The sequence below is a fragment of the Poecilia reticulata genome, chromosome 13 (assembly GCF_904066995.2).
Source record: "Poecilia reticulata chromosome 13, P_reticulata-male-v2, whole genome shotgun sequence".
Taxonomy (NCBI): domain Eukaryota; kingdom Metazoa; phylum Chordata; class Actinopteri; order Cyprinodontiformes; family Poeciliidae; genus Poecilia; species Poecilia reticulata.
This window is the reverse complement of record NC_088842.1, coordinates 9,911,306-9,924,631: the sequence shown is the minus strand read 5'-3', so window position 1 is coordinate 9,924,631 and position 13,326 is coordinate 9,911,306. Positions and strand designations below refer to the sequence as shown.

The 13,326-nt window shown below is 37.8% G+C and overlaps 1 protein-coding gene across 2 annotated transcripts; it reads right to left on the bottom strand.

Annotated features, from left to right (window-relative positions):
- Window positions 1-554: 554 nt before the first annotated feature.
- On the bottom strand, window positions 555-13,264 carry mfsd1 (major facilitator superfamily domain containing 1). 2 transcript variants are annotated; one of them, XM_008425833.3, is made up of 17 exons: window positions 12,705-13,264; window positions 12,490-12,542; window positions 12,159-12,271; window positions 12,000-12,042; window positions 11,834-11,901; window positions 11,448-11,556; window positions 10,465-10,567; window positions 9,985-10,083; window positions 9,607-9,718; window positions 7,824-7,880; window positions 7,189-7,345; window positions 6,562-6,659; window positions 6,340-6,452; window positions 6,178-6,225; window positions 5,906-5,972; window positions 1,338-1,443; window positions 555-1,178 (listed from the first exon to the last, which is right to left on the bottom strand). In XM_008425833.3, the coding sequence occupies exons 1-17, from the start codon at window positions 12,868-12,870 to the stop codon at window positions 1,119-1,121; spliced, it is 1,572 nt and encodes a 523-aa protein (XP_008424055.1). In that variant the 5' UTR covers window positions 12,871-13,264; the 3' UTR covers window positions 555-1,118. The 2 variants fall into 2 exon arrangements, with proteins under 2 accessions (XP_008424055.1, XP_008424056.1); XM_008425834.3 differs by lacking the exons at window positions 555-1,178; window positions 1,338-1,443 and adding an exon at window positions 1,536-3,819 and having other exon boundaries at window positions 12,705-13,260.
- Window positions 13,265-13,326: the final 62 nt, after the last annotated feature.

Sequence of the window (13,326 nt, the reverse complement as noted above, 5' to 3'; positions counted from 1 at the left end):
TGTGAAAATAATTTCTATTCCCATGACTTTTTTGTTCTCTGTGAAATTATTTTTTATGATAAATACAGAAACAAGCATAAAAATCAAAACATCTACAATAGTGATAGTAATATTAATGATAAAATAATAGTCAGTGCAAAGTAGCCTGCAAATTCTTTATTGGGGGGCGGTGAGGGACCTGAATAAAGGCTATGGGCGGTGGCCCAAAAAATGTTGAGAAACACTGCTCTAATCAATACTTAGGAAAGTCGCATAGAGATACTGGAACTGCACTAAAAAAAATAATAAAAATTCAGCTCAAGTTAAATGGAGAGAATCTGTGTACTCTCTGGAAATCCATTAAATGGCCAATGTGTCAGTTTCTGACTTTAAAAGCAAATAAACAGTTTAGTGCACATGTTTACTGTCAAATGTAAGTCGTTCAACAAAACTGCTGACTTTATACTTTTCAAATGTCAAAGTCATGAGCAAAACCAGAGATTTAAAAAAAAACTCAATTGTACATTTTTAGGCTAAAATAAAGTGCAGGAGAAAAAAAATCCACTAAACATCAATTGATTAAGAATATTTTTATTTATTTCAAATATTTTTAAAACAATCAACATATTAAAAGAACATCACAATGATTCAATCAATTCTTAGTCTCTTTTATCCCAGTGACATGTGGTAGCTTGGACAACATGAAGAAAATCAAACTAAATATTGGTAGGTCGACTAAAACAAAGCAATTCAGTGGTCGGCGGTAAACTGAGTGAAATGGCGCCATCTGCTGTTTGCAAAGGATATACACCTAGAAAAGGTTAAAAAAGGTGATCCCTGAAGTTAATACTTGGAAGAAAAAACATCTTTGGTTCGACTTTGCTAAAGGGCATCTCAGATGTGCAACAAATACAGTATACATGCAGTAGGAATTACAAAAAAAAAAAAAAAAAAAAAGTAATTCACCTGTAAATGTCAACAGTCAGTAACATATGAAAACATCCAAAGGTAAAGTGCAAAAAACAGTTCTGTACAAAACGTGACGCTTCTGAAGCATCGTCCGATTTCAGTGCAAACTTGGTTTCGAGACACAGAGTTGGCTTACAGCGCTGCAGACACAGACAGATGAATGACGGGCGTCATTTCAGAACGCTCCTGTGGGCAAGCGATGACAGATGGGTAGAGCAGTGATCTGGGAGCTGGGAGGATAAAAGAAATCAAGCAGAAGACAGACCACAGGCCAAGCAGCCCCACTGTTGTAGTAACCCCTCCCTTCAAGAAGACGCAGGCAACAAGAGATTGTACAGCGAATCTTAAAACATTTTCTTTTTTCTCCGTTTGACTAATCGTGACCGTACCTGTGCTCCCAGCCTGGAAAGGTACCTGTTACGCAAGCCAAAAGCAGACATGGGTGTCAGTCTAGCATGTCCACCCTGCTTCACCATACTGGGCTGCCTTTTACTCCTGTAGGAACAACAACGCGGCCACACCGACGAGAGCGTTAATGCGAGCAGTGAGCAGAGGAAGTAGAAGGAGCAGAATACAGCAGAGAGAGATGCTGCTGCAGCAACAACAAAAAAGAAAGGAATTCAAATGTTTAACAAATAATTTATGTTTATTCAAAGTGTCAGAGCACTTGGTTGCAAGTGTTTGCTTCTTCAAACATTGTATAATTGGTACTTTTCAGTCAATTTCAGCAAATCAACAGTTAAATGTAACAAGTGTCGACTCAAAAAACACACAAAAAAAAGTCGCTATGACTCACTAGTGTGTTTTTTTTTTTGCTAGTTACCTTTATAGTTTGGCTTTTACTTCTAGAAGCTTCGTTTGCGGTTTTCAAACTCAATTCAGTTTTCAAACTTAGTTTTTAGATCGAAAATTATTTAATTCATGATGAAAATTCAACTTTAATGGTCACAAATGTTTTTGCTTCAACAAATCTTGCATAATTCATCATTTCTCACCCATATTTGCACAGATCGGCAGCTAAATTCAACACGTGTTAAGTTTCCTTCTTGCATTGTGAAGAATGGGGAACATATTTGCTACAGATGCAGGAGGTCACCTTTTTCAAGGCCATTTCTCCAAAATAAAAAAAAAAAGTGTTAAAACTTTAATTCGTATCATTGCTTCAGCTTTTAAGACATAAATGCTTGAAGCACCTTAGCATGTTTTACGCTTCTCTTGTGAAATCTGATCTTTCTTGATTTATGTTCTAGTCATTTTAGATTGAAAGACATTTAATTCTTTATAAAAATAAGGTTTTTCTAAATGGTTAAAACTTTTTAATTTTAACGTTCTAACATATCTGCCTTCCTGACTTCTGAGTGAGTCTCAATATTTCAGCTGTTCTACCACTAGTATCTGTTAACTTTTGTAAACCTTTGAAACTACAGTAAAGTTTGATATATAGATCTGAGATCTTTTGAGATAAAAGCAAAAGTGCCCAAGTGGTTTAGATATTTGAATTTTAAAAGTAAAACTTAAGACATCAATTCAGTTTGACTGAATCGATGTAGTGTTAGTCAATTATGTTTTACAATATAATTTACTTATTTTTGTCAGTTTTTTAAAATATATATTTTTATATTTTTGGCGTTTCCACGTTTTTTTTAACTTAATTTGATCATTTAAAGTGTGTCTTTTTCTTCCAACTATCAAAGTGCTTTGTTATACTAGTTTTTCTTTGCATTTAAATAAAATATACCTTATGACCACAATCAATATGTAAGAAATAGATTTTTCTCCCCTTTCAAATGTATAGCAGACATTTTTGTTTCAACGTAAAAATATGAGAAATATGGTATGAATCACCCGCCGGGCCGTGTCCATGTCTGCAACTCCGATAAGCAAATGGAGACTGTAATCTCCAACTTCATGGTCACAATGCAATTTGTTAAAGCCAAGTGCACAAACAGTCTGAAGCAAGCAGGAATTTCGGCAAGTGCTTCAATCAACTTAATCACCTGAGTTTAAACGACAAAAATCTATGAAACATTTAAATCTTCTTTTAAATATTAAAAAGACGTTAAAAAAATGCGTCTACAGACGCCAAGGCTGAGGATCATTACAGTTAAATGCGTTCATAAGCAGGCCTGTTTTTTTGTGTGTTTTTTTTATATCTGCACATTAATAGATGATGCGACAGAAAATTAACTCTTATGAACTTCATAGCTCATTGAAAAGCGGTTAAAGAGTTTAGGGGATAAAATAACAGAGCAATAAAGCTTAAACAGTGAGGAGCCATGCTCTGCTGGACATTATCCACTAAAAGGTCAATGATGCATCTGACTGAAAATAAGTGTGCCGACTCCATTATGAGAGTTTAGCTTGGCAGTGATAACACTGACATGTGATAAGTTAAACAAGTTCTTCTGGAAACACAATACAAACAAAGTTTGCATGAACTGAAATGGGATCCTTATTTTCTGAGTTAAAACCAAATAATAAATCAAGGATTTAAAAAAAAAAAACGTAAGAGCACCATTCCCCTTGACAGTTTATAAACACTTTAGGTTTCTAGGAGTTAATAAACTTCATGCTGCGTGTACACACACACACACACAAGTTAGTTGTTATTAAGAGCAGGAGGAACTGTAGTCAGGTGAGAAGAAGTAGTTTTCATGTCCAAACTGAGATTTGTCATTCGTCAGTGTCCTTATATCAACACGGGGTTAAGCAACAGCCAGTCAGTTCAGGTGCGAAGAGCCACAGATGACATCACTGGGCGGAGCCAGAACCGCGGTCCCGCCCCATTGGCCGCAGACTGAAAGCTCTGGGGTGGACAGTGCAACCGGCTGGTTCTGAAGCCCAGGACCATGTGTGTTCGCTCAGCGTCATCTGGAAAATATCAGCCACAACATGAATCATATCATATTAGTCAGCCCGAAAGAGTCTCATGTCCAACGTACAACACAATTCAGGTTAGACATATTAGGTCTTTGGAGAGACGGATGCAATCCTGTTGGCAATTGGGAAATGCTTCATGCAATGAATGGGAAGTGTAGAAGAGGCATGCAGAATGTGTAAACTTCAAGGCTAGCAGGTTAGCCAGAAGAGAAACAGACACAAAATTAAATTAAAAAAAATATTTCCTGAATTGTGTTTGAGGGTAGTAAATGGGTTTGTTCCAATCTAATCCCAAATTTTGGATCCGTTTTCCAATTGATGCATTTTTGATTGGCATATAAGCTCCAAGATAAATAACTTCAAAAACATGTTGATGTGCAGTCTGGTTTTAGATCAACTACACCTGCAGTGAACCAGAGGGCTGTTGGTCAATTAGAAAAAAAGAAAAGAATGTGCACAGGTTGCAAAACTGCACCGTTATGACAGATTGATCCAAGAAATCTTTGGAGCTCTTCACTGGATAATGCCTAATCCTACAAAACAGTCTTTTACTTCAATAAATGTATCAATTAAAGGTATGAAAACTCACTGGCTTTGTAGTCACTGATGCACAATATATCAGCACCAACATCGGTATTGGCGATTATGTTAAAAACCAGTAACTTGGTTACGGAGCTACTGTAACAGGTCGTCTCAAACTTTGCATCATCAAAGACAAGATTCAAAACAAACAGCCTCGTCACAGGTCATGTTCAATGGAAAGCTCGTGTAAGAACCGTTTCCTTAAGTTGTGTCAACGCGTTTACCTGGAAAAATGATTTCAAATATTTTCCATGAAATGCTAGCGTTAGCATTGCACTTCAACTCACTTCTCTGGATAAAATCGTAAGCAAGAGTCACATGTGAATTCATTTAACGCTGAAGCTAACAATCTCAAGAGGCATTCCTGCAAAATTCAAAACATTATTCCCCGTCAAAAAAAAAAAAAAAAAAGGAGGTGAGAGAACCAAGTTGAACATAACCAGAGTATTAATAAAAATAAAGTATTTATATAAATGTATTCTTTTACGACACTTTAAAAACTACTGAGTATTTAAGCACATAAATTGCCACAACATCGGACTTGGAATAAAAACAACCATTTGTATCAATAAATACAGCTTTACATGCTAAAGATCGATGTAGGGACAAAAACTACTCCTCAGGACACATCTAGCGTCATATGTCTGTTTTTAATACACCACATCACTTAATAGACATCTTTTCTATTAGGTCATCAACTCCTAATGAAGGTTTTAGAAACAAACCGTTCAAGCAGTTGGTGTCTCCAAATGCATCAGTGAGGTTAAAGTCGTAAGAGGCTCAAACTTTAAAAAGCACAGGGTGCGCAGAGACCGTTTGCCAACATTTGATTTCCCACATCCTGAACCTTGAGCAAATGACTGCAGGAGGGCAATTAAACCCAGCAAATAAGAAAATTATTCAGAATGTATTCATTTCGGAAATTTAACCGACCTTATGGCTGCTAGTTAAGTTTGTGTCTGTTTTTTGGAAGAAAAAAAAAAAAAAAAAAACTACAAGTCCATAAACATTTGCATTTATAATAAGCATGCTTGCCTTTATAAAACAGAAGGGCTATTAGCAAGTGTGCTGTAAAGGCTACCTAAAAGCTCAATAAAGTCTAATGAGGCAACCTGTTCAATGCAACATTTCTGAAGCGGTGTTGAAGTGTGCTACTGAGACTTGTAAACCGTTAGTGTTTGCTCGTTAAACCTTAAGCCATTGTGACTGTGCAGCCCTGAATGCGACTCATGCATTTGGGAGTTTGTACATTAATCAAATACAAATAATAAATATATAAAACTCAGAGGCTACAACTAACCTGTGAAGGCTGCAACGATTAATCGCAATGAGGCGATTACTAAATTATTTGAGGATTATTTCAATAATAGATGAATCATTATCTGGAGTGTACGGCTAACGTAAAGAACTTACTCAGAGTAGTAATTAAGCCTCAAGTGCACAAGCGTATATGCGTTTTGCATTTAAGATAAAATGACGGATTGAGAATACTCACTCTGCATGTTCAGTTGTCTCCTTCTGGAGTTTGGCTCTTTCTGCAGCTGACCGGTTCAGACCTTCACCTGCGGGAAGAGAGTTCATGACAGAGAAAAGCAGTGAGTCTGGCGATGAGCGGTGGAGCTCGCTGAAAAAAGGAGGGGGGGTGAGAAATGACGGGGGACAGTGAAGAGATGTCATGAGAATGAAAATGCGAGGAGGAGACACACAAGAGAAAACAAGTTGAAAGAAATACAGAGGTGGAGGAAAAACATTCCAGGCTCCAACTACCTTTGAGATAATCCACAAAGTACAACCCCACCACTGCCATCAGTGCGACTGCAAGACAAGGTGGGGAGAAATCAGTGCGGGGATCAAACAAAAATGACACTCTGAGGCAGTCCAACGCTTAAAAAAAAAAAAAAAATTGAGGACAGACTGAAACCAACTGACTGCAAATGCAGGCGCAGAAAAACACTTCCAACACCAGGTATCCTCTGATATCCACAATGACTCCGACTGCGATCGCGATGACTGCAAGCCCCAAGTTCTGGATGGACTGCATGCTGGCGGGCAAACCAAGGAGGATACACAACGTCAGAATTCAAAATCCAATGGCAGTCGATATATTAATCCAAACAACAGAATATTAAACTTATTAAAAAATATACGTACAAGCCATAGGCCGTTCCCAGTTGATGCTCAGGCACCACGAAGGCCACCATGGGCCACAGCGCACAGGCCAGCAGGGAGTACGAGACGCCCAGCAGGGACTGGAACACAAGAAATGATTTCTATTATATCTATAAAAATAAAAAAAACCCGGTAAATTGAAGCTATGCAGTCTCAGTTATTTGCACTCGGGATTTAGCAATAGTCAACAGAAGCTAAAGCGTTTGGAGTTGGAAAGAGGCTTAATTTTTAACGCTGGGAGCACAGTGGGATAATGATGCATATTAGCGGGGTTCATCAGGCATTTAATTGTGGCGTGCTAAATGTTCAGACGAAAAACAATTAAGTTTTGAATCTAGAGCTTTAATTAAAGCTTTGTTTTTGTTCGCACATTCAACTGCTCCGTCGTAAGGCAGGAGGCTTCCTGCAGAGAAAGCTTTTACAGGTGCATCGAAACGAATCATCCAAAGGTTCAGGTAATAAACGGGTGAGGATGTTTAATGCGATGCAAAATGGACCGAGAATTTTTATTTTGTTATGTGCAGTTTGTTCAGCAACACAAAAACGGCTTCTGTATTGTAGAGACACGCTTTAGTCTGAATTAAAAAAATTAAAAGCGACTGTCGTTACCATAGCAATCCACGGGTTCCAGAAGGTGAAGGCCAGCATCATGTGAGCACAGAGCGTTGCGATGACGGCCGCAAAGACCCAGCCAATATTTCTCCCAGTCTTATCGACGATAAAGCCGAGAATTGGAGACGCAGGAGCTGAGATGATGTACACGATGCTGGAATTAAGAAAATAGGAGTTGCAATTGGTGGATGGAAAAAGCAGAATGGTAGTTGGATATTTTTGTGCAGACTTTACTCCTTTAACCGTGTGACTGTGTCCACTTCAGGAGAGTTGAAGTCTGACGTCAACAAAGTTAGAAAACTATTTAGCTGGTCTGAAATTAAAGCTAGTTTCTTTAATTAGCTTTAGTGTCTGTTAGTGAGGTTCTTATTGCATATACTGATGAACTGATTAATATTTACTACATTTGATTGTTGCTTTCATTGCAATTCAAATAAACGAAGAATTGTCAACGATCAAGTCAAATTGAAGATTACCTTTGGTTAAAAGGTGGCTAAAATTTATGTAGCTTGTGTTCATGAATAATATTCAGACATTAGGCCTCTACAATAATAAAAACACTACTAAAACAAAATACACATTTCTCTATAAGCAAAAAGTAAAAAAAAATAAAAATAAAAAAAAAATATTACCTGTTGACAGCTCTGGCTTGTGCTGGGGAGAAGTTGAATTTTTCAATAAAGAATACCCTGAAAGGCAAAGGGTAAGGCGATGAGACACAGCACAAACCTCCATGTAAAGTTCTTATGCTTATATGAGCACAGAGGGAGATGAAAGTGATTTTATTCCCATGACAGTAAATCCTCCAGAATGTTAAACATTCTCCCTCCATCTGCGTTTCAACCGTTTGTTTCATAAGCACAGAACCTCAGCGGAAAAGCTGTGGCAGTCGTCAGCTCGTCTTCGTGCCTTTCATTGAGGGCAAACCAACACGTCTTTCCTCCACTACAAAGCCATCCGTCAAACCCATTACCATTTTAAGATCCCATTGCCTTTCCTTTGGTGTGATTGAACTAGTTTTTCATTTGACGCAAAAAAAAAAGAAAAAGAAAAGAAAAAAAGCAGTTTTGTCAAAACTACGAGCATCTTTGAGATGCACACACTGCGTTCAGGAATCCCAGCAATGAAGCACCTGCTGTGGCAGGATTTGATTCCTGGGGCGAAGGCAACTGTATAGAAAAGTGACAGTCAGTATAAAGAGGAAGAAGAAAAGGATGGCACTGGGGGAGTTGCTATGACAACATTTTTTTGTATGGCACTTACCAAAAATAAGAAAAAAAATAAAATAAATAAATTTCAGGTGCTGTATCTAAGGTTCACTAGTTTTTTTGGGAAGAAAACTTTCTGGGATAGCAAATAGCTTACATATCGAAAAGTCAAAAAATAATTTGCATTGTAAATGTATTATTCATAATCTTATGCGACATCACATCAATAAAAAAAAATTATAATAATCTTTAGCAATTGGGATATTGTGGTGACAATTGCAATTTAGTATACAGCCCTGGAAAAAAAAGACCACTTAAAATTATAAATTTATTTTTATAGGTTACCATTTGAGTAAAACAAACATTGTTCTTTTATTCTATGAACTACTGACAAAAAGTCGCCGAAATTTTAAGCAAAACTTTTGTATTTATTTGCAGAAAATAAGAAATGGTCAAAATCACAAAAACGACAAAAAAATAATGCAAAGAAAACAAGTTCATTTTCATTTAGAAACAACAAAACTAATGTTTTAACTCAGGAAGAGTTCAGAAATCAACATTTGGTGGAATAACCAGGTTCAGTGGAGTTCAGTGCAGTGGGATCTTATCTGAGGGCTTCAACTGCAACCTGGTACCCAAACCAGGTGTTTGGGTACCTGGTTGAAATAAAAACAAATATAATTTAGACATCTTTGTGTCATGGTTGACTATGCAACTCTCACACTATTCCATGGCTTTTAAACAACCGAGCTTTATGGTTTTAAACAATGAGGAACTGGGAGAGTTCTTTAGAAAAAACAAAAAAAAAAAACTGTGCTTCAGTGGTCAGAGAGTTCACAAGTGTGTGCATTTACTTCTTCATTACAGAAGTAGCACTTCATATTGTTACCGATAACTATATTTTTTTAATGTTGGCCCAAAGTGAAACTAGAACTCAGCCTAACAATAAAGTCGGACATCAATAAAAAGGTGCAATGTTTTGTGATGAGGAGAAAACTGACCAGGGTTAAATGGATTAAAAAAAAAAAAAAAAAAACACAAGCGGATCACACCATTTGAATGATATCTTCCGTATTTTATACCACATGGTTGAGGACAGATAAGGAGCACTATTCAGACATTTTTTTTGTTTTTACTATAAATGACGTTGACTTGACAGAGATAAGATTTGTGCATCTTAGCGAGGGGAAAAAGGTAAAATACTTACTGGCCCTGTCCAATAAAGGGGAAAATGGCGACATAGTAAAAGACACAAATGATGAAGATGAGCCACAGGGACAGGGAGAAATCCTTCACATCAGTCAGCTTTATAACTTCGCCTAAAACAGAAGATAAATATGTGCGTCAGTTTCAGTCCTTCATTTTATTTCAATAGCTTACCTCAAAGTCCCGGAATTATCTGGGTTTCAGAAGGAATTTATAAATAAAAATCGATCTCAGCACATAAGACAAAGAGACTCATCAGTTCAGCTAAACAAGAAAAAGACAACCTTGCATTTTTTTGTAATCTGGATCGATTTGTATTGACAGATGAGTGTTAAGCAAGAACAAAGATAAAAACAAAAAGGCATTATCTTCACATTACCCGTTCTCCCCTGTTCCTTGTGAAGGATCCTCTCTGCTCTCTTATCAAAAAATCCCAGCACCAAGGCACAGATTAGAGAAAACACACAGGTTCCACCCGCTAACAGGAAGAAGAAAAAAAAAAAATGTCTCAAGACTTCAAGAACACAACACGAAATATCAATTTTATCATTTCCTGAAAACTGAGTAACGGTCAGATGATCGAGTTAAAGTTTAACCAACAGCACTTCAAAGATGAGCAAAAGTAGAAGCACTTTTACACGGGCAAGAAAAAGCTTTTCACACCCCACATGACTCATCCGAGGTGCCGAGTCGCACTTTTAGTTCCCTTTTCTGCTTGGCTGCGTTACCCGAGACGAGCGGAGGGCTCGGCAAGTCGGACACACACAGCGATAAAAACATGTAACCAGAAGCTCGGGTTAAACTCCATCTCCTACCCAAGCGAAGCCAGCGGTTTTGCACACAACTGTGTATTACTTACCTATCATGAGTGATATCCCGAGCGTCGTGTGTCCAGGGGAACCGACAGCGACCGCAACTTTACTGTACACCCAGCCCATGATGTTCATGTTCACTGTGCTGCCCTACGGGAAAGGAGAGCAGACGGCGTCTCTTTACACCTACCAGCACCTTGCTAAAGTATTCACACACCTTGATGTAAAGGACAGTCAAATCACAAGCCTAAGATGCATTTAATCTGGCGTCTATGATAACCGAACACAAATTAGTACACATCTGTGAAGTGGAGGAAACATTTGACATCATATCAAATAAAAATGTGAAAAAGTTGGCAAGTGTGTGTGTATTCGGCCCCCTATATTTTGATGCCCGTTGGTAAAACGTAGTGCATTTCAACTCCAAGTTAACATTGAGAAGTTAACTGGAGTTCACTTTTGTAAAGTGCAGTCTTAGTATTAAGCCGTCTTAATACACACAATAGATATGTGAGCAATATCAATAGATGATACCAGGATAATTTTCAGCAATTTCACTGCACAGCATTCTAGAATGTCTTAGATCATCAAACCATATTCAAGTGTTAAAATTTCCCAGTCAAAATAGAAACAAAAATCAAAAATCTGTGGCCAGATCTGTGAAGATGTAGATTCACAGTCTGCAATTTTTACAAAGAAAAATGTGCAAAGATGTCCGTCTATAGAGATGACAAACTGGGACAGGCATACACCAAAAGATTTGAAGCTGTAGAAAAGTCATTGGGAGCCAAGCACAATTGGACCAAAACATGTTTCAGATGACCATTTGTAAAATACTCTGTAAAACAATCATCTTCTTTCCATTTCCCCAATTTTGAACTACCTTGTTATGGTTTGCCATAATCCTATTGGAACACATGAGGTTTTAATGCAACAAAATGATGAACAACTTAACAAGTTTGCAAACTAATTAATCATCCCCAATGGATGCAAAGATTTTAAAAAAATAAATACAAAAAAAAGTCCATACCAGTCGAGCCATGCTCAGCTGAAGACCAAAAACCAGATTGAGCTCTTTGCCTTTGAACCAGTTGACTGCATACGTGTTTTGGGCCACAGCTAGAGACTCTCCACCGATACTACCAAAGAAAACAGTTTAAAAAAAACAAAAAAAACAACAAAAAACACGTTAGTTCTGTGTGAAAGTGGAAAAACAGGTTAACTTTTGGAATAATGTATGTCTGTCAAGCTATACTCCATTTTGGAGATTTTGATTTAATTGGGTAAATATGAGAATTTAAGTGAGGTGATCAATTGAATAAAGCCAAAAAGATGTTGGATTTTGTGCTAAAGTGAAAAATTTACATGCGAGTTTTTAGTGAGTAAAATAGATTCTGAAAAGCTAAATAATTTTACCCAAATACGAAGCGTCCAGCTTCCATTAGCCAAAAATGATTGGCCCACGCTCCAGCTGCAAATATTACCTGCGGAGATGTTTCAAAACAAAACAGTTAAAAGGAAGAAGAAAAAGAAAAAATACTTCAAGTGACAATTTCACATCAAGAGTTTAACACAAACCAACCTGTCCAACACAGACAAAAAGGGAAAAGATGATGGTTCCAAGCCTACAGAAACAAGAAAGCGCAACAAAACTCAATCAAGACGGTTTCACTTCTTCCACTGCAAGAATGCAAGGTGAGGATTTAGCACAAAACCAGAGCAACCTGGTTCTCTATGGTACCTGATGCCAAAAACCCTGTCGATGAGAAATCCTCCCAAGAAGCAGAGGACCACATTGGGCCAGGAATACCAGGCATACAGCTGCATGAACTCAGCAGTGTTCAAGTTCATATCCTGGAAACGGAAAAGAAAAACCAAAACTTGTTAAGTAAGAAGCCATTTTTTAATTTAATAGGTATGTTAGCAACGCAGAAGATAAAAGTTCCTCAGAATGCGTCGTGAAATTCGTTGAGTCGACATCTCAATTGGGGATTTAAAAAAAAAAAGAAAAGAAAAGGAAACTAAAATTTCTACGACGGTGTTCAATAGTGGACGCCAAGAGGCTGAATTACCTGTATGACTTGAGTTTGAAGTGCTGCTGGGTTGTCATAACAGAAGTAGCTCCCTGAAATAAACGCCAAAAAGTATCACATAATGTGAACGTATTATTTTTCACTTTAGAGAAACACAACAATCCCATTCCAAGCCCTCTGGAAATGTTTCAAGTCTTGCTTTCACTTCGTGCCATGCAAACATCTCCACAATGACTGGCTGGCCAGCTGCTCACCGAATCCCAGGAAGCACATAAAGATCAGGACGACCACTCGGTGTAGGAGGTGGCTGGGGTCGCAGATGGCGGACAGTGGTCTTCCGGGGCCTCTGTCTTCTTGTCCACCGGCGAGCGAGTCTTCATTTTCGTCTCCCAACAGCGACCGCTCCTCAAAGTCCGCCATGTTCAGCTGTTGTTTGAGGAAAGCAGGCGCAGAGCTGGAGGAAGATCATATGACCCAACCGGAGAGATCACGTGGCTTTAAATTGAAGCCGGCACGTCGCGGGAGCGCGCGTTGAACTATGGGTAGTTTTTTTTTTATATAGGTACAAAATAACTGCGAAAAGTGAGAAAGATAAAGAAATAATGCTCCGCTTTTGCATTTTATAAGTGGATAAAGAATTTTTAAAAACTTATTGACAATATTCAAAACCGGATGTGAGCACCATATATGGATGTACCCAGGGTTTAAAGGTGTATGGCTGTTTATCGGCAATATTTAGACAACGGGGGAGTGAGCACTCTTTTTACAATGACACAGAAAACGTGCTTTTTGGTGATGATTTTTGAAAAACCATATTTATACAAAATTCATTCATGAAAGTACAGAACTGATTAAGATTCTACCACTTGTGTGAGC

Excerpts from the sequence above, each read along its gene's own strand:
- mfsd1 (XM_008425833.3), bottom strand. The coding sequence starts at position 12,870 with ATGGCGGACTTTGAGGAGCGGTCGCTGTTGGGAGACGAAAATGAAGAC. Across the intron at positions 9,719-9,984 it reads CAAGGAACAGGGGAGAACGG|GCGAAGTTATAAAGCTGACT; the intron begins GTAATGTGAAGA and ends CTTCTGTTTTAG. Across the intron at positions 7,346-7,823 it reads CAAGCCAGAGCTGTCAACAG|CATCGTGTACATCATCTCAG; the intron begins GTAATATTTTTT and ends TCTTAATTCCAG.